This window comes from Monodon monoceros, unplaced genomic scaffold (genome assembly GCF_005190385.1).
Source record: "Monodon monoceros isolate NGI ecotype Baffin Bay Population unplaced genomic scaffold, NGI_Narwhal_1 Super_Scaffold_13, whole genome shotgun sequence".
Taxonomy (NCBI): Eukaryota; Metazoa; Chordata; class Mammalia; order Artiodactyla; family Monodontidae; genus Monodon; species Monodon monoceros.
Window position 1 is genome coordinate 14,844,024 of NW_021703769.1, and position 25,480 is coordinate 14,869,503.

Consider the following 25,480-nt stretch of genomic DNA (forward strand, 5'->3'; position numbering starts at 1 on the left):
ACCCCTCAGCTGGGATATGAAAAGCTCTGTCAGCCCCCAGCTTTCCTTAGAAGGCTTCCTGCAAGGCCACGAGCATGAACCGGCTCTGCCTCTCCATCGCCCTCCTCGTCCTCCTGGGCACCCTGGTGGCCTGCACCCCAGGGGGTAAACACAAGAGCCATACCAGAGGTAAGTCCCGGCTCACCTCTCCTCCACAGGCTGGGGAGGGATGAGGGGAGTCCATGGAGGGGCTGGGGAGCAGGGTTGGGGTGGGTGCTGACAGCCTCTCTGGATTTCTCCTGGGAAGTTGGGCAGTTTTAACTCCAGGGACATTTCATGACTCTCAACAGGAAAAAAATTAAAAGTCAAAAATTTTAAATATATATCCCGCCTACCTCTACCAGATCAGGAATGCCATCTCTGAGACTCTCTATTCCTGGTCAGTGCCGTGTCCCTGAACCTCACTGTAGTGTAATAAAAGGATCAATATTTGATCCTTGCCCTGGTTCCTGGAACAGACCTCCTGAAACTCCTGGAATTTACTGTCTTTTTTATGGCAATGAGGTGAGTAAAGGAATGGGACCTGAGAGACCTTCAGGGTGGGGCTTATCTCCAGAAAAACCCAATCATGTGTTTAGAGGCTAGAATTTTCATCACCCCACATCCCAGCACCTCTGGGGAGAGGGGAGGGTATTGAGATGGAGATCAATCACCAATGACCGATGATTCAATCAATATGCCTATTATTGACACCTCAATAAAAATCCATAAATATTGGGGTTCAGAGAGCTTTCGGGGTGGTGAGCACAGAGAGGTGCTATGAGGGGGTGCACTCCACTAGGGCACGGGGCCTCCAAACACCTCTACTCCCCCTTTGCCCTGCGCATCTCCTCCATTTTGCTGTCCCTGGGCTTTACCCTTTATAATAACTTGAGAACAGTAAGTAAAGGGTTTTCCTGATTTCGGTCACCACCTCTATTGGTTATTGAACATGGAGGTGGGGTCATGGAACCTCTGATTTTTAGCCAGTGGGTTACAAGTGTAACTCGGGATCACGTGGCTGGCGTTTGAAGTAAGGACAGTCTTGATCCCTCAACCTGTGGGATCTGCACTAACTCCACAGATTTAGTGTCAGAAGTGAATTGGCTTGTGGGATGCCCAGTGGATGTTTGGGGAATTGGTTAATGTTGGTAGAGTCACCACATATTTTGTGTCAGGGAAAAACCCAGACTCACTCTTCCCTGTGATTCGGGGGCTTAGGTGAGACTCAGCGATAGGGGAGTAATGAACATGGGACACTGCACCCAGAAACTCTTACCAGTTATCTGTATTTTCAGAATTCCTGGCAGAATCACATAGTTTATCAAATGGGTTGTGACAAGATAGTATCTTGTCCTGACCCTACAACCCACATGCTGTGTGTCCTGGGGCAAGTCTTCTGCAGTTTCTTCACTGAACAGGAGAACCATGTTACATGGGTTCTTTGAACAGCTTACCAGTCATGAATTTAAAGAGTTTAATCACATTTCACGGCCAATTTTATCCGTTTTCCACCAAGATGTGTTAATCTGAAAAAATTTCTCTACCCACCTCCTATGGGCAAGAAAAAATATTTAGGTGTCAAATAATGATTATTCCTTTAGTATTAAAATTAATCAGAAAGACGTGGGACCACTGAGCTGAGCAACTGCAGGGAAAGCAAGAAACACAACACTTGTGTGAGTTGCTCCTGGGACCAAGGCTGATATAATCTTAGTAAAGGCTCAAGTCCCTTTCCCTTGTCCTGCCAACCTTTAAAAAAAATATTTATTTATTTGGCTGTACCAGGTCTTAGTGGCAGCATGCAGGATCTTTTAGTTGCAGCATGCGAGCATGCAGAATCTTTAGTTGTGGCATTCAAACTCTTAGTTGCAGCATGTGGGATCTAGTTCCCTGACCAGGGATTGAACCCGGACCCCGGCATTGGGAGCACAGAGTCTTAACCACTGGACCACCAAGGAAGTCCCTCCTTTGTCCCCTTTTGACTATTATTTTATTATCCTTTTAAGATACAGAATGTTAAAGGTAGATTGATAATTATGTAGACCTTCCCCATCATCAAGTAGACTTTGCACTAACAGGAATTCAGTTATATCCATTCTATTCAGTGATTGTGCACTTGGCGTGAGCATGAAATGGAAGATTTATTCCCTTGACATATATTAAGTCCCTACGAAGCATGGTTCTTGGTGTGGGGAAAGAACTGTAGACAAAATATGGCAAAATACCTTGCCTTCTAGGAGGGAGACAGACAATAGCAAAAGGGGGGAATACTCTGCTAGGTTATGAGTGTTTTGAGGGTAGAGAGTGATGGGGATAAAGGTGGCTGTGCTCTTTCCGTAGACTGATCAGCGAAACCCTCTGTGATAAGGGGGCGTTGGAGCAGAGGCTGCAGAAAGAACGTGCCTGGTGTGTTTGAGCAGCAACAATTACCAGGGTGGCTGGAGCTGAGTGGGTGCGGGGGGGGCGGGACGTGGAAGGAGATGAGGCATAGAGGCCATGGGGGCAAGTAGGACTTTATAAGAATCAGAATTTGACTCAGAGAGATGGGGAGTCACTGATTGGTCGTGGGAGCAAAGGGGTAGGACTCAAGTTGTAACAGGATCCCTGCGGCTGCAGTGTGCAGAATGGCCTCTGGGGGGCGAAGGGCAGAGACAGAGAGGCCCAGGGAGCAGGCTGCTGCAGGGGTCCAGGTGAGCAATGATGGAACGTGCACCTATGTTGTTCCCTGGGTCGATGCCAGTCCTTTTGAATAACATGAATGTCTTGCTGTGTTTAGGTTTCTATGGAGGCTTCATTACCTAGTCATGATGCATTAAATCATTAGCCATTGGTGACTATTCAACCTCCAGCTCCTCTCCAGTCTCTGAGGTTTGGGGTTGGGGAACTGTGGATGGAAGGCCTTGGAGGAGAGCAGGAATGAAAGCTGCAACTTTCCTGTCAGGCAGTGGTTTCCCCTAGCAGCCAGAGCCTATTCTGGGGTTACTAGGTTCTTCCCAAAAGTCACCTACTTCACATAACAAAAGACACCGTTATTGCTCTCAGCATTTAAGAAATACCAAGGTTTTTAGGAACTTCCCTGGTGGTCCAGTTCGTAAGACAGCTTGCTCCCAATGCAGGGGGCCCAGGTTCGATCCCTTGTTGGGGAACTAGATCCCGCATGCGTGCCGCACCTAAGAGTTCGCATACCACATCTAAGAAGTCCGCATGCTGCAACTAAAAGATCCTGCATGCTGCAACTAAGACCCGGTGCAGCCAAATAAATAAATATAAAACAAAACAAACAAACAAAAAAATTCCTTAAAAAGAAGAAGAAATACCAAGGTTTTTAGGAACTCCGTGCCAGGAAAATGACAAAGAACAAATGTATATATTTCTTATTATAAATCACAATATCAATATAGTGTCAATATTCAATTTATACAGTTCCCATGAGGTAACAAAGTGAACACACTGGTATGTTTTCTTCATGCCTTTCTCCATTACAGCCTGATTCCTTCACACTTTTTTATTAATGGTGGAAACCTTTTACCATACAAGTAATGCAGAGAATAGTATTATAAAACCCAGGTACCAGCTCCAATAATTATTGATATATGGAGAATATTTTTTACCTGTGTCCTCCTTTCCTTTGGTAGAGTTTTCTTTTTCCCAACTTTATTGAGCTATAATTGACATGGGTAGAGTTTTTTGTTTGTTTGTTTTTGGCTGTGTTGGGTCTGCATTGCTGCGCGTGGGCTTTCTCTAGTTGTGGTGAGCGGGGCTACTGTTTGTTGTGGTACGCGGGCTTCTCATTGCAGTGGCTTCTCTTGTTGTGGAGCACGGGCTCTAGGCGCACGGGCTTCAGTAGCTGTGGCTGGCGGACTCTAGATCTCAGGCTCAGTAGTTTTGGCGCACGGGCTTAGCTGCTCCGCCCCATGTGGGATCTTCCCAGACCAGGGCTCGAACCCGTGCCCCCTGCATTGGCAGGCTGGCTCTTAACCACTGCGCCACCAGGGAAGCCCCAACATGGGTAGTTTTTTGAAGCTAATCAAGGGCATCATACCAGTTAATCTTAAATACTTCATGAAGGAGATATAAACTTTTCCATGATTACCATATCATGGTCACGCCTAGCAACATTAATACTAATGTCCCAGAAAGCAGGTTGTCAAATGGCCTTTTCAATTTGACCAGATCCCCAAACGCTAACATTCTCTATCGCAAACTGGTAGTGTCAGTTGTTGACTTTGTAGACCAACCTGTGATGGCCACCCTCATAAATGACCCAGAGCCCCTCCCATTCCAACAGACTCCCGGCCTGCCTTCTGCCTGGAACCTCATCACACGGGTCCCTGCAGGGCCCGGAAGATCAGGTACTTCTACAATGCCAAGTCCGGGCACTGCGACATCTTTGTATATGGCGGCTGCTTTGCAAAGAAGAACAACTTCCCAACAGCACAAGACTGCATGAAGACCTGCGGTGGTCATGTGGGGACCCACGGGTAAGAAAGGGGGCAGGACACGGTGGGAGGGGAAGGGCTGGGGAAAGAGATGGCGCTCAGGGGGCCACCCACCATTCACACCTGCACAGTGTCTTTCCTCCTCGCTGCCTCCCAGGACAAGTGGCTGCAGTGTCCTGTGAAACCACACACTGAGCACATCCTCCATGGGCCAGCTTGGCAGAAGGTCACCCCTAGAAGCCCTGTCATGATAATCTGAGCCTCCTCACATGCTCCCCTTTTCTCAGATGGGAACACTGAGTCAGCCACCCTACAGAGCAGGTCTGCCCAGCTCCTGAGCTCCCCACCTAGGCTTGGAAACTCACTTCCTTCTTCTTGGTCATTCCGGTTCTGGAGTGGACTGTGGCTGCATATTTCTGGGAAAGTCTAGGATCTGTCGAGATGAGCGGTGTCCAGGTCTGGGGCTTCAGAGATGTCAATCAGCAAGTTCCTTTCTTTTTGCAGAGGACCTGCGAACTGTGCTCTCCCGAAACTCTGAAGTCAAGGAGGACACACACAGGGCTGGGCTGTGGCTGCTTCTGAAACAGTGTGATCTCCTCGGAGTCTGTCTCAACCCCACCCACCTCAGCAGAACCCTGGCTCTCTCCTTCCCCCATGGGTCTACTTGCTTTAGCTCTGTCTCATCCAGTCGGCTCTAAGCACCATGAGAACAAGTCTTCCCTTTATCCTTAGCACTTAGCACAGTTCCTGGCACGAAGGAGATGGTCCATAATTACTTGAGGAAGGAAAGAATGAATGCAGGTGCACATTCCTCACAGTGGCTGAGGTCTTTTCAATAAAGAAGCCCCTTTCCCTCACAGTGATGTTGCTCATTTTCCTATCTGTGGCTTCAAGCTGTCTGTCTTATATTCCAATAAATTCATGTTCAAATTAAACTAACTGGAGTGGATTCTGTTGTTTGCAACTAAGAACCTTAACCGATAGTGTCCATGGAAATGGTGGTCCTTCTCATTATTCTGCAGAGCAGTTGTCACCTCCCTTTTTCCTGTCCTCAGACTGGGCCCTACCAGGTATAGGAAGCACACCCATTACAGCACCATCTACCTCTTAATGGCCACCCCAAGCTACACAAAAACCCGTGGGACAGACACCTCAACATGAAAGCTTTCGTTCCTTACTTCTTGGGCCAGGTCAAATTTGGGTGCACGTTGCTCTCCTGGACTCTCAGAAGGAGAAAAGAAGAAACATGGGGCTTAATTGTCCATTTTTCCGAGGCATCCCCTGGCCTGAGGTCACATGTGGGGAGGGGGCTTCTTACTACAGTTAAGGAAGGGCAACTACCCTTTTTGTGCGCCAGGCTCTGTGCTCGCATTTTGCCTGCATTCTTCGCTTAATCATCCTAAGAATCCTTCAAGGGAGGAAATGCGACATAGTGATGTCACTTAGCTGCCCTCTGAGTTTCCTAACACAGGAGGTCCCAGCTCTCCCAAGTAGAGTGACTTTGACAATGTTTTCCTATTCCTGACTCTGGGAAGATGTGGGATGAAGGCACCTTTGGAGAACAGAGAGTATCTGCTTCACTACAGACGAGGAAAGTGAGTCACGGGGACCACAGCAAGTGTAGTATTTAAATAAAAAAGGATACAGATTGGTGCTGGTTCTGTTACTTCTTTGTAGTCTTGGGCAAATTTCTCAACATCTCTGAGCTTTACATTCTTTAATTATAAAATAAGGATAATGCTTGTACTTGCTAATGTCTCTAGCCAGAGACCACTAAAATCACTCCCGTTCCTAGTTGAACTAGTTGGGTTTATTACTCACTGCAGCAAGGAATAGGAATCACCTTGGAAAACAATATGGTATCTTATTAAGAGAATGTTAGAAAGAACTTACAGGACGTGGGCTTGTGCTGGGTGATTTTGGGGAGGATTTCAGGAAGCTGGCTTTCCTCTGGATGAATGCTGTCAGGAAGTGGGGCAGTTCTCCGAATGGGTATCTTTATCTTAACTCTAAGAAGGGAAGGCCAGATAGCAGTTAGAGCTGTATTTGGTAAAGCAGCACCAGTCACTTATATGAGGCAGAATAGGGGGATGCTTGGTCACTTGGGTGGCTTGTATAATTTAGCTGCTTTTGTCTGTGTTTAAACATGATTACAGAGTGTCCTATTTTTGTCATGATATATCATGGTCCCAGGATGGCCTTGTTTGACGTTGATGTCTTGTGAAATGTTTACATTCATCAGGAGAACTTAAGGCCAGTGATGGTGCCAGGTCAGCCCCCGAATCAGAGGTTGCTTTTCTCCTTCTCTATCAATCTCAGAGAATTATGGTGAGAATTAAGAGGATGTGATATTTGTAAAATGCTTTGCACAAGTGTTGAGACTAAGCCCTCAATGAATGACTGTTCTGATTACAATAATGGTAGTAACTAAGTTGCAAATTGTAAAAAATAATTTAATATATTAATAATTATTATTTTATAACAGTGTAATGGAAGAGGACTTATTACTAATTAGAAGAATTTGACTTCAGTAGGTATGGATATTGCTGTGTGATCTTGGGCAAGTCCCTTCACCTCTCTGAGCCACAGTTTCTTTCTTTGCAAAATAGGATTCTGGTATCTGCCTTAAGAAAAACACGGGTACTTTGGGAACTACATGGATTATGGTGCTGAAGTTCTTTGAATACTTCTGACCAACCCACTTTTTAAAAAAATTTATGTATAATTGATTTACAGTGCTGTGCCAGTCTCTGCTGTGCAGCAAAGTGACTCAGTTATACACACATAGACGTTCTTTTTTTTATATTCTTTTCCATTATGGTGTATCACAGGATATAATATAGTTCCCTGTGCTATACAGTAGGACCTTGTTGTTTATCCATTCTAAATGTAATAGTTTGCATCTACCAACCCCAAACTCCCAGTCTATCCCTCTCCTTCCCTGCCAACCCCTTGGCAGCTACAAGTCTGTTCTATGAGTCTGTTTCTGTTTTGTAGATAAGTTCATTTGTGTCATATTTTAGATTCCACATATAAGTGATATCATATGGTATTTGTCTTTCTTTTTCTGACTTACTTCACTTAGTATGATAATCTCTAGGTCCATCCATGTTGTTGCAAACGCCATTATTTCATTCTTTTTATGGCTGAGTAATATTCCATTGTATATATGTATCACATTTTTTTATCCATTCATTTGTCAATGGACATTTAGGTTGTTTCCATGCTTTCTGTTTTTTTTTTAAAGAAGATGTTGGGGGTAGGAGTTTATTTATTTATTCATTTTTGCTGTGTTGGGTCTTCGTTTCTGTGCGAGGGCTTTCTCTATTTGTGGCAAGCGGGGGCCACTCTTCATCGCAGTGCGCGAGCCTCTAACTACCGCGGCCTCTCCTGTTGCGGAGCACAGGCTCCAGATGCGCAGGCTCAGTAGTTGTGGCTCACGGGCCTACTTGCTCTGCGGCATGTGGGATCCTCCCAGACCAGGGCTTGAACCCGTGTCCCCTGCATTAGCAGGCAGATTCTCAACCACCAGGGAAGCCCCTGTTTCCATGTTTTGGCTATTGTGAACAGTGCTGCTATGAACATAGGTGTGCATTTTTTTTTAAGTCTTTTTGGCTATAGTCTTTTCTTTTTTTTGATAAATTTATTTATTTTTGGCTGTGTTGGATCTTCATTGCTGCACGTGGGCTTTCTCTGGTTGCAGGGAGCAGAGGCTACTCTTCGTTGTGACGTGCAGGCTTCTCATTGCAGTGGCTTCTCTTGTTGTGGAGCACGGGCTCTAGGCGCGCGGGCTTCAGTAGTTGTGGCTCACGGGCTCTAGAGCTCAGGCTCAGTAGTTGTGGCTCACGGGCTTAGTTGCTCCATGGCATGTGGGATCTTCCCAGACCAGGGATCGAACCCATGTCCCCTGCATTGGCAGACGGATTCTTAACCGCTGTGCCACCAGGGAAGTCCCTGCATGTATCTCTTTGAATTATAGCTTTATCTGGGTATATTCCCAGGAGTGGGATCACTGGGTTGTATGGTACTTCTATTTTTAGTTTTTTAAGGAACCTCCATACTTTTTTCCGTATTGGCTGCATGGACTTACATTCCCACCAACAACATAGGAGGGTTCCCTTTTCTCCACACCCTCTCCAGCATTTGTTGTTATTTGTAGACTTTTTTTTTTTTTTTTTTTTTTTTTTGCGGTACGCGGGCCTCTCACTGTTGTGGCCTCTCCCGCTGCGGAGCACAGGCTCCGGACGCGCAGGCTCAGCGGCCACGGCTCACGGGCCCAGCCGCTCCGCGGCACGTGGGATCTTCCGAGACCGGGGCGCGAACCCGTGTCCCGTGCAACGGCAGGCGGACTCTCAACCGCTGCGCCACCAGGGAAGCCCGTAGACTTTTTAATGAAGGCCATTCTGACCGGTGTGAGGTGGTGCCTCACTGCAGTTTTGATTTGCATTTACGCAGATGCAAGCCCTTGTTTGTTGCATCATTAGCAAATATTCTCTCCCTCCGTAGGTTGTCTTTTCTTTTTTTTTTTTTTTTTATGGTTTCTTTTGCTGTGCAAAAACGTGTAAGTTTGATCAGGTCCCATTTGTTTATTTTTGTTTTTATTTCTATTGCCTTGGGAGACTGACCTAAGAAAACATTTGTACGATTTATGTCAGAATGTTTTGCCTATGCTCTCTTCTAGGAGTTTTATGGTATCATGTCTTACGTTTGAGTCTTTAAGCCATTTTGAGTTTATTTTTGTGTGTGCAGACCAACCCACTTTTTTTTTTTTTAACATCTTCATTGGAGTATAATTGCTTTACAGTGCTGTGTTACTTTCTGCTGTATAACAAAGTGAATCAGCTATATGTATACATATACCCCCATATCCCTTCCCTCTTGCGTCTCCCTCCCACCCTCCCTATCCCACCCCTCTGGGACGAAGTGAGAGAGTGGCATGGACGTATATACACTACCAAATGTAAAATAGATAGCTAGTGGGAAGCAGCCGCATAGCACAGGGAGATCAGCTCAGTGCTTTGTGACCACCCCATTTTTAAAAGCACATGAGGTATTAGTTTCCTTTGTTTCCGGCTGCTTTTAGATTTCTTTTTTCTTTTTTTTTATGCAGACTTTTTAAAGTCTTTATTTAATTTGTTACAGTATTGCTTCTGTTTTATGTTTTGGTTTTTTGGCCCCGAGGCATGTGGGATGTTAGCTTCCCAACCGGGGGTCAAACCCACACCCCCTGCATTGGAAGGCAAAGTCTTAACCACTGGACCACCAGGGAAGCCCCCCTGGCTGCTTTTAAAGTGTGCCGCCCACTGCATTTTAAAAAAAAGAACAAATAGAATTTGGGGGGGATGTCACCTTTCATAAGCTCCCTCAGGAAATTCCTCAGTGCCCAAGGAGTGTCACTGTTTCCTGAAATGGTCCCTTTCTTCCTCAGAGGTCACCTAAAGCCCTTTTGCTTCAGTGATAGGTCTCACCCAGTTCCAGTTCCTTGCCCACCCCATCCCACCCTTTATTTGACGCTCTGGTGTCTCAGGAATGTAGGTGGGATTGGGGGCTTCTGCTGATTCTCTTTGGGATCAGGTCACTTGTTCCTCAGCCATTAGGAACCACACTTTAAGGAAGGCCCTGCCTGCCCCCTGGAGGCAGCATGAGGAAGTGCGCCCTCCACCTGAAGCTGCGCACACCCCCTTCCCTGTGAGGCAGGAATATTGAAGTCTTTTGGTAGCTGCCTTTAAAAGCTGTTGTTGTACACAATGCAGGTTTATAAATCATAGGTTAACATGAATAATTAATTTAAAATATTTATTCAGCTACTGAAGTACACAAAGCTGACTCAGTCTCTTCTCTCCTGTAGTCCATTTTCCAGCAAGAAATTCTGAGATAATGTACAAATAAGAAATGTGGTCATAGGACTTCCCTGGTGGCGCAGTGGTTAAGAATCCGCCTGCCACTAGAAAAATGGTACAGATGAAGCGGTTTTCAGGGCAGAAATAGAGACACAGATGTAGAGAACAAACGTACAGACAACAAGGGGGGAAAGCGGCGGGGTGGGGGTGGTGGTGGGATGAATTGGGATTGACATATATACACTAATATGTATAAAATAGATAACTAGTAAGAACCTGTTGTATAAAAAATAAATAAAGTTAAATTTAAAAATTAAAAAAAAAAAAATTGGATTCGAGCCCTGGTCTGGGAACTAAGATCCCACATGCCGCAGAGCAACTAAGCCCGTGCACCACAACTACTGAGCCTGCACTCTAGAGCCCGCGAGCCACAACTACTGAAGCCCGCGTGCCTAGAGCCCGTGCTCCACAGCAAGAGAAGCCACCGCAATGAGAAACCCGTGCACCGCAACAAAGAGTAGCCCCCGCTCGCCGCAACTAGAGAAAGCCCGCATGCAGCAACGAAGACCCAACACAGCCAAAAATAAATAAATTAATTAATTTTTAGAAAAGAAAGAAATGTGATCACTTTATTGAGAAGGAAGCACAGGGTGTGAAGGGAGGGTTAGCAGGGGGCTGGACAAGTGTGGAGGTGGTGGGAGTTGCATGGAGGGATGCCCTGAGGAAGTGAACTTTCAGCTGAGACCTGAGGGATGAGCAAGAGTCCTGAGAGGAAGGTGGGGAAAGTTCTCAGCACATGGAAAAGCAAGAGAGGAACGAGGAGGAGAAGGTGTGTGAGAATGTGTGGGAGGACGGGACGACATGGCACTGGGTGTAGACTTGAAGGACCAGGCCTGAGGAGCCCTGTGAGATGAGCTAAGAGTTTGGGGCTTTACCCGAGGCCACAGGAAGGACCTGGACATCTTAGGAGGCCCTGGTGGAGGATGGAGATGAGGGGCGGGGCCGAGGCAGTGGGGTCGTGATGAAACCGTGTGACCCAGATTGGGACTTGAACCCATGGTCTTTTAATTGAAATCACACACCTGGTCTCGGGGCTTAATGAAGCTCAGTTTCTTTAAGTCTCATCACAGAAAGAATTCAGTGAGAGACAAAGTGATAGATAAGAAATGGATTTATTTAGAGAGACACACATTCCATAGACAGAATTCGGTCTATCCCAAAATGCGAGAACGGCCTTGGGAGAAGCACAGTCTACAGACAGAGTGTGGGTCATCTCAGGAGGCAAAAGGCCCCGAAATATGGTGTGGTTAGTTTTTATGGGCTGGGTAGTTTCAAAGTGGGAGGATTATTCCAACTATTTTGGTGAAGGGACAGAGATTTCCAGGAATTGGGCCACAGCCCACTTTTTGACCTTTGATGGTCGGCCTTGGAACTGTCATGGCGCTGGTGGGTGTGTCATTTGGCATATGCTAATGTATTACAATGAGCGTACAATGAGGCTCAAGTCGAATCTTCTGCCATCTTGGACCTAACCAGTTTTTGTCATGTCCTATGACTATGTACACTGCCCCCTTTCCTCCTGTTTCAGTGACAAGTGTCCAGAGGGCACACGGGAGGGGCCTGGACTCAGCAGAGGGCAGAGGCTGCAGAGGAGGCAGTGAGGAGGAACGACCAACAGGCTTTGCTACGAGATTGCTCCCGGGGGCGAGGAAAGGGAAGAAGCACGGACAGCAGGGAGCTTCCTGGGAGAAGGGAGGCGAAGCAAGTCCTTGCGGGAAGGGCAAAGAGTTCAGTTTGGTCAATGTGGAGTCCACAGCGCCGGTAAAACATTTAGGCAAAAACTTTCTCCTCCATCCGTGTGCCCCGCCCCATCCCCTTGGCTTCAGAAAATCCACATTCTTGTAAAAGAGATCAAGTCAGCAGGGTGGCCCAAGAGTGCTGGGGAGGGGTAAGGTCAAGCAGTTTCCTGGCCTGGGGAGCTGGCTAGGTGCCAGAAGAAAGCTGTCGGCAGCAGTGCCTGAGGCTGAAGGTCCAGTAGGCAGCTGGGTCCACAGGCTAAGACCATTTGCTCATCAAAGTGTCTTCTGCTGCCCGAGACCGAGTTCCAGGAGCCGCCCTGGGCTGTGCCCCTACCTGGCTCCTGCGTCATGGCTGTGGACTGTTCCCTGTGCTCACAGTAAACAGCCCTGGCCCCTCCCAACCAGCACCTGTCTCCAGTCCCCAGGCTGAACATGGGAACTGGGGAGGCATTCTCACCTCTTTCCCTCAGGACCCATCTGTGGGGACAGTGGCTGGATGTGCTTCTGTCACCAGCTCCGACTCACCTGTCATCCCAATGGTCACTGCCCCCCTTCTGCCCTCCAGCAGCAAAGACCTCCTGGGGCTTAAGGACCTTGGATTTTGGTTTTTGTCTGTTTGTTTGTAATCTTTTTTTATTTATTTAGGCTGAGCCGGGTCTTAGTTGCAGCATTCAAACTCTTAGTTGCGGCATGCGGGATTTAGTGTCCTGACCAGGGATCAGGCCCGAGCCCCCTGCATTGGGAGTGTGGAGTCTTACCCACTGGACCACCAGAGAAGTCCCCAGACCTCAGATTTTCGGGTCAGAAAGGAAGTTTGAAGGCACTTCTTGGTGGGTAACTGTGTTTTGGCATTTACCAGCCTGCACGTTAAAGCTGTATACTCAGCAGTCTCCTTACTAACAGGAGACACCACTTCTGGACCACTCACACATCTTTTTTTAAAAAATATTTTATTTATTTATTTATTTGGTTGAGCAGGGTCTTAGTTGCAGCAGGCGGGCTTCTTAGTTGTGGCTCGCCAGCCCCTTAGTTACAGCATATGAATTCTTAGTTGTGGCGTGAGTGTGGGATCCAGTTCCCTGACCAAGGATTGAACCCGGGCCCCCTGCATTGGGAGCTCAGAGTCTTAACCGCTGCACCACCCAGGGAAATCCACCACTCACCAATCTTTGGAGATGACAACGTGACAGCTCAGAACAAGGAAGTGATTCATTCAAGGTCCCTCAGCTGGGAGGTGGTGGAGGTGGGAGACAAACCCAGACCCTTCACCCCAAGGCTAGTGTCGAGGGCTCCTTTCGTTACTTTCTCTACACCAACTGTGCACCCTAGATGTGTCACGAAGGAGACACCTGGGCAATATATATGATGGAAGGGAAAAAACAAGGGCTTGGTGGGATAGAGACCTGGGATCAAACTTTTTCTCTACAGCTTCAAATGGGACTTGGGTAGGACCTTCCCATGGGACCTCTCAGTCTCAGAATGGGAACCCCTGAGTCTAGCTCTTGGCCTCCTGCTGCCCTGCCCACGGGCCCCAGGAAGGAGGTGGGGAAGCAGGAATGGACAAGGGTCCAGCTGCAGCTGGTCGAGCTGCACCCGGCCTGGAAGCAGCTTAGGTTTCTGGTTCCCACTGGGGCCAGGGTGACACCTGATCCCCGGGGACTGGGAAATGGCAAAGGTGGCAGCCGGCCCACCTGCCTTGTCTGCTGAGCCCTCTACTCCAGCTGACTCAGATCTACCCCCCCAAGGCTACTCCCCCACCACCTACCCCCGAGGCACACCGTTAAAACCTCCACCTGGGCAGCCCCTTGCTCCTGCGCCCGCCGCAAGCAAGCACCATGCCTACGTGCAGCCCTGGTCCCCTCGCTGCCGCCCTCCTCCTTGGCCTGCTGCTGAGCCTGCCCCCAGCTCCCAGGTGGGTGGGGCGGGCAGAGGCCTGGCACAGTCTGGCAAAGGCTTAGTTCTGGGAACAGAGAACCGAGCATCCCCAGGGCCAGAGTGGGGAGACCCATGGTGAATAAAATTTGGGGGTCTCTGGTGCCTAAAATTGGTGACCCTTGGAGCTTCAGGTGTAGGGTTCAATGTGCTGGAGGTGGGGAGACACTGAAGGCTGACATTTGAGAGCAGGCTCTGTGCTAAGGGTTGAGACTCAGTGGCCAGAGAGGGGACCTCCTGCTTAAAGATCAGAAGCTCCTAGACAGTCAGCTGTGCGGGGTCACCTAAGGACTGAGGGCTCTGAGGCCAAGGGCTAGGTCACTCCTGTGTGGGGTGCAGGGACCCTATGCCTGGAGGTGGGGCTCTCTGAAGGCCCATAGGGGGCACCAGGGCCAGAGATGGAGAATCCCTCAGAGGGAGGGGGGTACTCGCAAAACAAGCCAGTGTGTGTGGAGGGTCTACTCTCTCCTGAGACATTTCACATGTATGATTTCATTTAGCCTCATGTCAACCCTACAGCATCTGGGATTCTCATCCCATTTTGCCAACCAGGAAGCAGAGGCTCGGAGAGGTGAAGCGACTTGCTCAGGACCCACAACCAGCAGATGGCACAACTAGAATTCTAGCTCAGGAGGCCCTCTGGTCCTGCCTCTCTTCCTGCCTCAGTCTGTCCATCTGAGACCAGGGAACAGCAGAGACTCCCCCTAACAGCAGAGACTCCTCTTTTCTCCCCCCTCCTCTCTCATGTGTCTATCTTTCTCTCCCAATGTCCTCCTCCCTCTGGTCCAGGTTAGAGGCCCCCAGACACAGGGGTCCCCGACGGGCCTGTCCTCCCTCCACCTCCCATCTCCCTGCTCAAGTGACTGAGTATCTAATTACAAACCTTCCCATCCCCTGGGGGGCATCTTCAGACAAATAACAAGCAGGGAGCATCACAGGGGCTAGATTCTGGGTAAAGACCAGTGACCCCAGCACTTTGGGACCCAGGTCATATCCCTGCTTCTGGCCCTCAGTTTTTGCCTCTGAAAAATGAAAAGCTTGGATTCCACGCTTCCTTCCCTGATGGGAGCTCCCATGGCCTGCTGGCCAGTCTTAAACTCCAGCAAGTGCTTTTTATGACAGGCAAGCTTCACATGCTTTCTCTCACTCAAAACTTAGAGTGGAAGAGAGGGTGTTAAAGAGGAGGAAGGGGGAGGGGTGCTCAGGGAGGCATCCCGACTTTCTTCAAACCACGCAGGCAAAAGCTGAACCCTCTTGCTTGGACTGCTGCCCAGCCAGGGATGGCGGTGTGACCTTGGGCAAGAACCCGTCTCTCTCAGATGCTTACTCCACATCTTTAAGATGGCCTGGGTGGTCTCCGAAATCTGTAAAGTCTCTTTCTGCCTGAATGGAGGAATTCGGGGTGCCAGGTCAGGTGCTGGGAGTGGGGGAGGCCCGGGAGGGGGACTCGGAGTGGGACGAGTGTCCTAGGCCTTGGGAGTCAGTCCCCTCTGCAGCCTCTGGCTGCCCTGTGACTCTGGCCCACAGGGAGGAGTCTTCAGACCAGGTCCCCAGACCTCAGGCAACAAAGTCCCCACATTGTGTCCCAGAAGCAAAGACATGCACTAGAGCACTGAATCCAGCCAGGTGCAGGGGTCTCCCTTCCCCCCGCTGCACTTCAGATGCCTTGTCTCCCCAAGGTCCCTGGAGGGAGTGCCTCAGCTGAACTGCTTCCGTCTCCTTCCACCCAGCCAGATGTCCCAGAGTTGGGAGCACCCCACTTCCCCGAACCAGATGCTCCTACCTCCTACCAGTACCGTCTCCCGTCCTGCCTGGTGGAGGCCCCTGGGGTTACCACTGGGCATCTGGCAGACGGTGGCACAGCTGGCCTGGCAGCACTTGAGGTCGGCCGCGCATTCCCCACCCGAGGGGCACTCCTGCGTGCAGTTCAGGTCCACCTCTAGCGCGGGGCACACGCCTGATTTCTCTGCTCCTGTGCCTGGGAGGCGGTTGGGCAGTGAGGGACCAGAGTCCTAGTCTCAGAGGATGCCCATCTCCTGTCCTAGGACCACAAATCTCAGTCTCCCTGGATATCTCCGTCTCTGGCCCTGGGGGCCTCCCTACAGCCTTCAGAGAATCCCACCAGGCCCCACTGCTGCCACCAGGGGGCAGGAAGGGCCTTCCTTAAAATGTGGTTCCTAATGGTTGAGGTACTGGTGACTTGAGCCCAAAGAGAACCAGCAGAAGTCCCCAACCCCACCTACATTTTTGAGGAACCAGAGGGTCAAATAAAGGGCAGGATGGGGTGGGCAAGGGACTTGACCTGGATGAGACCTATCACTGAAGCAAGAGGGCTTTAGGTTACCTCTGAGGAAGAAAGGGACCATTTCAGGAAACAGACAGTGATGCCCCTTGGACACTGAGGGACTCCCTGAGGGACTTATGAAAGGTGGGTGACACTACAAACCAAAGACTATTTATTCCTTTCTTTAATGCAGTAGGTGGCACATTTAAAAAGGAGTCAGGAATCAAGAAAACTAAAAGTCTATGTGCTTTTAGGCAAGTGCTTTGGTCTATGGTATTCAAAACACTTTAGCACCATAACCAACATGGTCTTCACAAATATACAAACCCATGGGACTTCCCTGGTGGCGCAGTGATTAAGAATCTGCCTGCCAATGCAGGGGACACGGGTTTGAACCCTGGTCCGGGAAGATCGCACATGCCACAGAGCCACTAAGCTCGTGCGCCATGACTACTGAGCCTGTGCTCTAAACCCTGCGAGCTACAACTACTGAGCCCTGATTTCCAGGAGCTGACCGGGCACCACAGTTGGCCTTATGTCTCTGCTGAACATTAACTATTTTATAGGATGTCAGTATCAGACAAAGTCATTCTGTGCCCATGATGGGTTAAGACAAAAAGTGGGACTTGCCTGGCGGCACAGTGGTTAAGAATCTGCCTGCCAATGCAGGGGACACGGGTTCGAGCCCTGGTCTGGGAAGATCCCACATGCCGTGCAGCAACTAAGTCTGTGCTCCACAACTACTGAGCCTGCACTCTAGAGCCCATGAGCCACAGCTACTGAACCCGCGCGCCTAGAGCCCGTGCTCTGCAACAAGAGAAGCCACCGCAATGAGAAGCCCGCGCACCACAACGAAGAGTAACCCCTGCTCACCTCAACTAGAGAAAGCCCGCATGCCGCAGTGAAGACCCAACACAGCTATAACTAACTAACTAACTAACTAAATAAATAAATAAATAAATGGACACCCTGTAATCATGGTTGAACATAGACAAAACAAGCTAAGTTAACAAGCCACCAAAATGACCAAGCATCTCCCTATTCTGCCTCATATGAGTGACTGATGCTGCTTTACAAAATACAGCTCTAAACTCTATCTTGTCCTCTCTTCTTAGAGCTAAGATTAAGATACATAGTCAGAGAACTGCCCCACTTCCTGACAGCATCCATCCAGAGCAGAGCCAGCTTCCTGAAACCTTCCCCAAATCACCCAACCATAGCACATTTCTTTAGGTCTTTTCTAACATCCTCTTAATGAGATGCTAGGTGGTTCCCCAAGGTGTGTGTTCTCCTTGCTGTAGTGAGTAATAAACCCAACTGGTTCAACCAGGAACAGGAGTGTTTCTGGAGGTGTGTGGCTAGAGACGTTGACAGGTAGAATCATTAGCCTTATTTTGTAAAAAAAGGAAAGAGAAACTCAGAGATTTGGAGAGATATTCCCAAGACTATAAGGTAGTAAGTGACAGAACCAGCTCTTTCTATTTTCTCATATTTAAAGACCCTGCTGTGTGAGTCTCTATGCATCTGTAGTGATGCAGTTAGACACTGTTCTCCAAAGGTCTCTCCAGCTCACGTCTTCCTAGAGGCAGGGGCATGAAAACATTGTCAAAGTGGCTTGGCTTGGGAGAGCTGGGACCTCCTTTTGACTGAGAACCCAGTGGATTCTAAACAAGTCATTCCCACAACGCCTTGCAGCGGGGAAGGTCTAATAATGAACTTGAAGTGGGGTGCATCCTGGGAGATACCTCCATAAGCCTTGGATTCCTGCCCCACCTACATCCTACCCGCTCCTCTCAGCCAACCTCACTTAGGTGTTCATATTTCTACAGTATCTGATTGCCGCAGCTCTTGACCTACTGGGAAAAGCAAGACTGGAGGGTGGGGCTTCCCTGGTGGCGCAGTGGTTAAGAACCCGCCTGTCAATGCAGGGGACGCGGGTCCGCGCCCTGGTCCGGGAAGATCCCACATGCCGCGGAGCGACTAAGCCCGTGCACCACAACTACTGAGCCTGCGCTCTAGAGCCCGTGCTCTGCAACAAGAGAAGCCACCGCAATGAGTAGCCCCCGCGCACCGCAACGAAGAGTATATCCCCCGCTCACCGCAACTAGAGAAAGCCCGCGCGCAGCAACAGAGACCCAACGCGGACAAAAATAAATTAATTAAATAAATTACAAAAAAAAGACTGGAGGGTGACCCGGGAGCTGTGATCCTACTGACCATCCTCTTATTCTTCCACTAACCTCATCTCCAGCCCAGTGAGGGGGCACCTCAGGAAGGTGCCAACCAATCTAGCAGCATACATTGTAGGGAGCTCTAAAGAGTCATTCCCTTAACTCTGAGTCCTGAGAATCTGAAAGATGGTGAAAGGGACTTAGCAAATGTTAAGAAACTAAAAGAGACTTGGGTGGTGGTGGAGGGGTACTTCCCTGACGGCCATCTCCTAATGTCTGTAGAACTAACAAAGACAGCAGAATTTGTCTGTAGGGTTCTTAGGAGCAGAGTCAGGACCAATGCGGAAACACAGGGCCAGAGAGGAGGGGGACTCTTATAGGCTCAACAGGACAGAAGAGTGTTCTATTCACCAATACTACCAGCTGGTACCTGCTGCCCAAGAGAACGTGGGCTCCCCCTAGCAGGAGGTAAAAAACACTGAGGCTGGTTGACTAGCTACCTTCTATGAAAATTTAACATTTAATTATTCAGAAGCCTTCTCCAGTGTTTTTCCAAAACCTAATTTCTCTTCCACTGGTACCTCTACACACCCACATGGCTCAGCTCTAATGGGTCTGTTTCTTAGAGATGACAAAAGCGGCTGCCTCACTCCCCTCAGGAGCTGGGACTAGCAGGAGGGAGCGGAAAACTCAAGCTGTGGAACCAGGGCTCTCATGCAAATACAGTGGTTCCCCCACCCCTCCTAGGGAACTTCTGTTCCCCTACTCTGTACAGGGGGACTCCCAGGTTCATCGTGTTCAGGGTTGGGTGGACTTCGAGGAACAAGTTGGGGTCTCCTCGTGATGCTCAAAGGCTACTTGGAAACCAACACAGACTCCGACCTGGGACATGGACGGATGTAGAATCTCTGTTCTCATCTCTGCCTCTTTGTCTTGCCCCAAAGCTCCTGTTTGCCCTCTTCTCTCTACCTGACAGAATCCAACTCACCCTTCCAAACTCAGCTCAGACATCGTCTCTTCAGGGAAGCTGGCCTTGACCTCTTCAGAGAGGCTGGCCTTGACCTCTTCTCGGAGGCTGGCCTTGACGTCTTCAGGTGACAGCCAGAGCCTCCACCTTGGCTCCCACAGTAGCCCCAGGAAACTAATCCTCCAGCTAACTGACATCTCCATGCTCCCATTTCCTCCCTCTCAGTATCATTAGGAAAATACAAACAAATAATTTGGGGAAAATGACAAGCGCAGAGCCTGGCACATGGCCAGTCTCACAAAAAAGGGTAGTTGTCCTTCTTTAACAGAAGTAAGAAGCCCCCTCTCCATACAGATGACCTTGCGGAAGGGTGTTCCTTGGAAAAATGGACAATTGAACCTCATGCTTCTTCTTTTGTCCTTCTAAGAGTCCAGGAGAACAACTTGCCCCAAAATTTGACCTGGCCCAAGAAGTAAAGAAAGAAAGCTTTCATGTTGCGGTGTCTCCCAGATATTTTTGTAGCTTGGGGTGTCCATTAAGAGGTAGATGGCATTGCAATAGGTTTTCTTCCAATACTTGGTAGGGCCCAGTCTAAGGGCAGAAAAAGGGGAGGAGTCCACTGCTCTGCAGAATAATGAGAAGGGCCACCATCTCCGTGGACAGTGTTGGATAAGGTTCTTAGGTGCAAAAATCAGATTCCACGCAAGTTAGCTCAATTAGGAATTAGGATTATAAGGATGTAGAATTTTAAATGACAGATAGGAAAATGTTCAACATCGTGGTGGGGGAAAGGGACTTCTTTAATGAAAAGACCTCTGCCATCACTGATTCTCAGAGCTAGATTCCAGAAATTCTACCAACGATACCCACAAGAAGAGCAGTGATGGTGGGGTGGGGGATGAAGGTGAGGATGCAGTGAGGATGAGGGTTAGGGTTAGAATACTTGCTTCAAATCCCAGGCCTTGCAGTCACTCCAGTCATGAGGAATGTGCTCCTGCATTCCTTCCTTCCTTCCTCAAATATTTATGGACCGTCTCCTTTGTGCCAGGAACCATGCTAAGCGCTAGGGACAAAGGGAAGACTTTCTCTCATGGCGCTTAGAGCCGACTGGATGAGACAGAGCTAAAGCAAGTAGACCCACGGGGGGAAGGAAAGAGGCAAGGTTCTGCTGAGGAGGGTAGGGTTGAGAAGGAAGCCGGGGAGGCTGAACTGTTTCAGAAGCAGCCACAGCCCAGCCCTGCGTGGGTCCTCCTTGGACTTCAGCATGTTGGAGGAGCACGGTTCACAGGTCCTCTGCAAAAAGAAAGGGACTGGCTGAATGACATCTCTGAAGCCCCAGACTTGGACACGGTACACTCTGTTGGGTCCTAGACCATCCCAGAAATGAGCAACCACAGTCCTCCCAGGACCAGGATGACCAACAAGAAGGAAGTGAGTTTTCCAAGCCTAGGTGGGGAGCTCAGGAGCTCTGCAGACCTGCTCTGTAGGGTGGCTGACTCAGTGTTCCCATCTGAAAAAGGGGAGCATGTGAGGAGGCTCAGATTCTCATGACGGGGCTTCTAGGGTGACCTTCTGCCAAGCTGGCCCGTGGAGGATGTGCTCAGTGTGTGGTTTCACAGGACACTGAGCCACTTGTCCTGGGAGGCAGCGAGGAGGAAAGACACTGTGCAGCTGTGAATGGTGGGTGGCCCCCTGAGCCCCTCCTCTTTCCCCAGCCCTTCCCCTCCCACCCTGCCTGCCCCTGTCTTACTCCAGGGCCTTCCAGCACCACCACAGGTCCTCATGCAGTCCTCTGATGTCAAGAAGTTGTTTTGCATGGCGCCACACCCGCCATATATGAAGGTCTCGCAGAGCCTGGAGCTGGCGTTGTAGAAGTACCTGATAAAGATGGCCTTGCAGGGACCCTTGTAGGGAGGCTCCAGGCAGAAGGCAGGCGGTGGGTCTGCAAGGATGGGAGGGACTCTAGGTCAGTTATGAGGATGGTCATCAAAGCTTGGTCTATAAGGTCAACAACAGCAACACCCAGCTTGTTTGCAATAGCGAATGTTGGGGTGCAGGGGTGTGAAATGTGAAAAGGCCAGTCGAGGGCCTGTGCTCCAACACGTTACTATTAATGTTGTGGTGTGACCACGATATGGTAATCATCTTAAAATATTATATCTCCTGGGCTTCCCTGGTGGCGCAGTTGTTGAGAGTCCGCCTGCCGATGCAGGGGACACGGGTTCGTGCCCCAGTCCGGGAAGATCCCACATGGCCGCTGAGCCTGAGCGTCCGGAGCCTGTGCTCCGCAATGGGAGAGGCCACGGCAGTGAGAGGCCCGCGTACAGCAAAAAAAAAATAAAAAATTATATCTTCCTCATGAAGTATTTATGGATTAATTGCCATAATACCTTAGATTAGTTTTGAAAGAGTCTACAAAGAAAAGAGGACCCACATCAATAATATTCTCCACATGTTGATAATTGTTGAAGCTGGATGATGGGTAAATGGGGTTTATAATACTATTCTCTGTACTTAATGGAATGGTTGAAAGTTTCCACTATTAAAAAAAAAATAAGTGTGAAGAGAATCCCCTGGTGGTCCAGTGGTTAGGACTCCGTTTTTCCACTGCAGGGGGCCCAGGTTCAATCCCCGGTCAGGGAACTAAGATCCCACAAGCTGAGTGGTGCAGCCAAAAAAAAAAAAAAAGTGTGAAGGAATCACGATGTAACAGAGAAAGGCATGAAAGAAAACACAACGGTGTGTTAGCTTTGGTTACCTCATAGGGACTGGAATAATGGCATATTGAGGGAATATTGATATTGTGACTTATAATAAATATATATTTGTCCTTCATCCCATTTCTGGTAACAGACTCCTAAAACCCCTGGAATTGCCAAAGTGAAGAGCGCTATAAGTTGTCTTTTGTTGTGGGACGGAGGTGACTGACTATTGGGAAGCCCCTAGTAACCCGAGGATGGGCGCTGGTTGCCACAGGAGCTAACTGCCTGACCAGAGGGTTGGAACTTACATTCCCACCCTCCGCTACGGCCTCCCCCAGCCCCGCTCAGGGAGGGGAAAGGGGCTGGAGGTTGAACAATCACCAGAGGCCAATGATTTAATGAATCATGACTAGGTAGTAAAACCTGCATAAAACCCTCAACAGACCAAGGCATTCATGTTATTCAGAAGAATTGGCATCGACCCAGGGAACAACATAGGTACACACTCCATCGTGGCTCACCTGCACCCCTGCAGCAGCCTGCCCATGGGCTTCTGTCTCTGCCCTTTGCCCCCTAGAGGCCACTCTCCACACTGCAGCCGCAGGGACCCTGTTACAACTTGAATCCTATCCCATTGCTCCCATGACCAAGCCCTCATCTCTCTCAGTCAAATTCTGACTCTTATCTTACACGACCTGCCCCATGGCCCCTCTGCCTCATCCCCTTCCGCTCCCCACCTGCCCCCCACTCAGCTCCAGCCACCCTGGTCCCGGCTGCTGCTCAAACACACCAGGCACGTTTTACTGAAGCCTCTGCTCCAGCACCTGCTTATCATAGAAGGTTTGCCGACCAGTCTGTGGAAAGCACAGCCTCCTTTATCCCCATCACTCTCTTTCTTCAAAATATTCATCACGACCTGGCATATTAGGTTCCCCTTTCTCTGTGATCTGTCTCCCTCTTAGGAGGCAAGTTAGTTTGCTATTTTGTGTACAGCTGTTTCCCCACATCAAGAACTATGCTTGTAAGGACTTGAGAAATATTGTTAATGGAATTGACCTCCCATTTCATGCTCATGCTAAGCGTATGTTCATTGAATAGAATGGATATCACTGAATTGCTGTTAGTGAAAAGTCTGTTTAATGATGAGGCAAGTCTATATAACTATGAATCGAGCTCTAACATTCTATATTTTGAGAGGATAGTAAAGTGATAGACAGGGGGGCAAGGGGAAGGGCATTGAGTTTTGAGTAATATTGTTCCAGCCTGGAAAAAAAAACAGCCTTGGGCCCACGAACAAACTCACAGCAGTGCTAGATTTCTTGCCCTCCCTGTAGTTGCCTCAGGCAGAGCAGAAGCTCAGCTGCCCCACACTTTTCTGATGAATTTTAATAATAGAGAAATAATCATTACTTGACACCTAAATATTTTGGGCTGGGACGGGAAAGAAAAGTAGACTAAGTCTTCCAGATAAATACATCTTGGGGGAAAATGGACATCATTGGTTATGAAATTCATGATTGGTTGGTTATCCCTTCAGAGAACCTGTGCAACAGGTGTCCCCAGTCAGGTGAGGAAACCACAGACGACTTGCCCCAGCACACACAGCACGTAAGTATTTAGGTCACCACGATACTATCATGTCACAACCCATTTGATAAACTACCTGATTCTGCCAGGAATTCTGAAAATACAGATAACTGGTAAGAGTTTCTGGGAGCACCGACGCATACTAAACACAACCCTGCCCCCGAGCCACAGTCACCAAATTAAAGGGGAGAGTGACTCCGGGTTTTGTCCCTGAGAGCAAATATGTGGTGTCCCTACTGACACCAACCAATTCTGCAACGTCAACTGGGCGTCCCACGAGTCAATTCACTTCTGACACTAAAACCGCAGAGCCAGTGCAGATTCAACAATATGAGGGCTCAGTCCCACATTTCAAATGCTAGTCACAAGTCCCGGGGTCACCCATACGTGTGACAAACTTGCTATAAATTCGGAGGTTCCATGACCCCACTTCCCATTTTCAGTAATTCATTAGAACCACCCACAGGACTCAGGGAAGCCCCTTACTTACTGCTCCCAGTTTATTACAAAGGTTGAAGCTCAGGTTGAATGGAGGAGACGCATAGGGCAAAGGGGGGTTGAGGGGTGCAAAGCCTCCATGCCCTCTCAGGACACTCTCCCCTCACATCACCTTGAATGTTCACCACTCTGGACGTTCTCCAAAACCCCAAAGTTTAGGGGTTTTTATTGAGGTTTCAGTAGGTCAGCAAATTGATTGATCATTGGTCACTCATGATTGAACTCAGCCTCAGAACTTAGCCTCTCCTCTCCCCAGAAGTACTACAGGTTGAAAGTTCTAATTCTCTAATCACGTGATGAGACTTCTTGGAGACCGGCCCCATCCTTAAGTTATCCTGGGTCCCCTTCCTTGACTCATCGCATTACCATACAGAAGACAGTAAATTCCAATGGTTGCAGGACATCTGGGCCAGGAACCAGGACAAGGATCAAATATGGATCTTTTCATTACACTACAGTGAGGTTCAGGGACAGGCAGTGACCAGGAACAGAGAGTCTCAGAGATAGAGTCCCTGGTCTGGTACGGTTTGGTGGGTTCCTTTTTTAAAAAGCTGAAACATAATGATTCCTATTGAGAGTCATGAAATGTCCCTGGAGTTAAAACTGCCCAACTTCCCAGGAGAAATCCAGAGAGGCTGTCAGCACCCACCCCAACCCTGCTCCCCAGCCCCTCCCATGGACTCGCCTCATTCCCACTCCACCCCACCCCCCAGCCCAGCCTGTGGAGGAGAGGTAAGCCGGGACTTACCTCTGGCATGGCTCTTCTGTTCACACCCTGGGGTGCAGGCCACCAGGAGGACGAGAAGGGAGATGGAGAGGCAGAGCCGGCTCATGCTTGTGGCCTTGCAGGACGGCTTCTGAGGAAAGCTGGGGGCTGACAGAGCTTTTCATACCCCAGCTGAGGGGTGGGACAGGCAGTGAGGAGGGGAGTGAGGAAAGGGTGGAGCTGGGCTGGGTCCTGTTTATTGCATAATCTCCCCACCTAACCTGCTTCTGCCTGCTGGGGCCAAATGCCCAGTAAGAGCGCTTCTCAGACTTGACTCTGCCTGTGGGTCTCATGGAAACACAGACTGTGATTCCACACGTGGAATTTTGTCCAATATGTTGACTCAGGGAGCGTCCCAGCACCTAGAGCAGTGCATGGCAGGTGATGGCCGGTCAGTGGGTGGATGAGAGCAAATCAAAGGACAGATAAATGAATGGGAGTGTGTTAGCTCAGGTCCTCCTTTTCAGCCTCCTG

At 49.1% G+C, this 25,480-nt stretch overlaps 2 protein-coding genes across 2 annotated transcripts; one reads left to right on the forward strand and one right to left on the reverse strand.

Annotated features, from left to right (window-relative positions):
- Positions 1–65: 65 nt before the first annotated feature.
- On the forward strand, positions 66–5,366 carry LOC114894807 (serum basic protease inhibitor-like). Its single transcript, XM_029221852.1, has 3 exons — positions 66–168; positions 4,310–4,502; positions 4,965–5,366. Exons 1-3 carry the CDS (start codon positions 75–77, stop codon positions 4,996–4,998), a joined length of 321 nt encoding a protein of 106 aa, XP_029077685.1. The 5' UTR covers positions 66–74; the 3' UTR covers positions 4,999–5,366.
- Positions 5,367–20,393: 15,027 nt separating this feature from the next.
- On the reverse strand, positions 20,394–25,073 carry LOC114894702 (serum basic protease inhibitor-like). Its single transcript, XM_029221677.1, has 3 exons — positions 24,989–25,073; positions 21,204–21,395; positions 20,394–20,746 (listed from the first exon to the last, which is right to left on the reverse strand). The coding sequence occupies exons 1-3, from the start codon at positions 25,071–25,073 to the stop codon at positions 20,736–20,738; spliced, it is 288 nt and encodes a 95-aa protein (XP_029077510.1). The 3' UTR covers positions 20,394–20,735.
- Between the last annotated feature and the right edge of the window lie 407 nt (positions 25,074–25,480).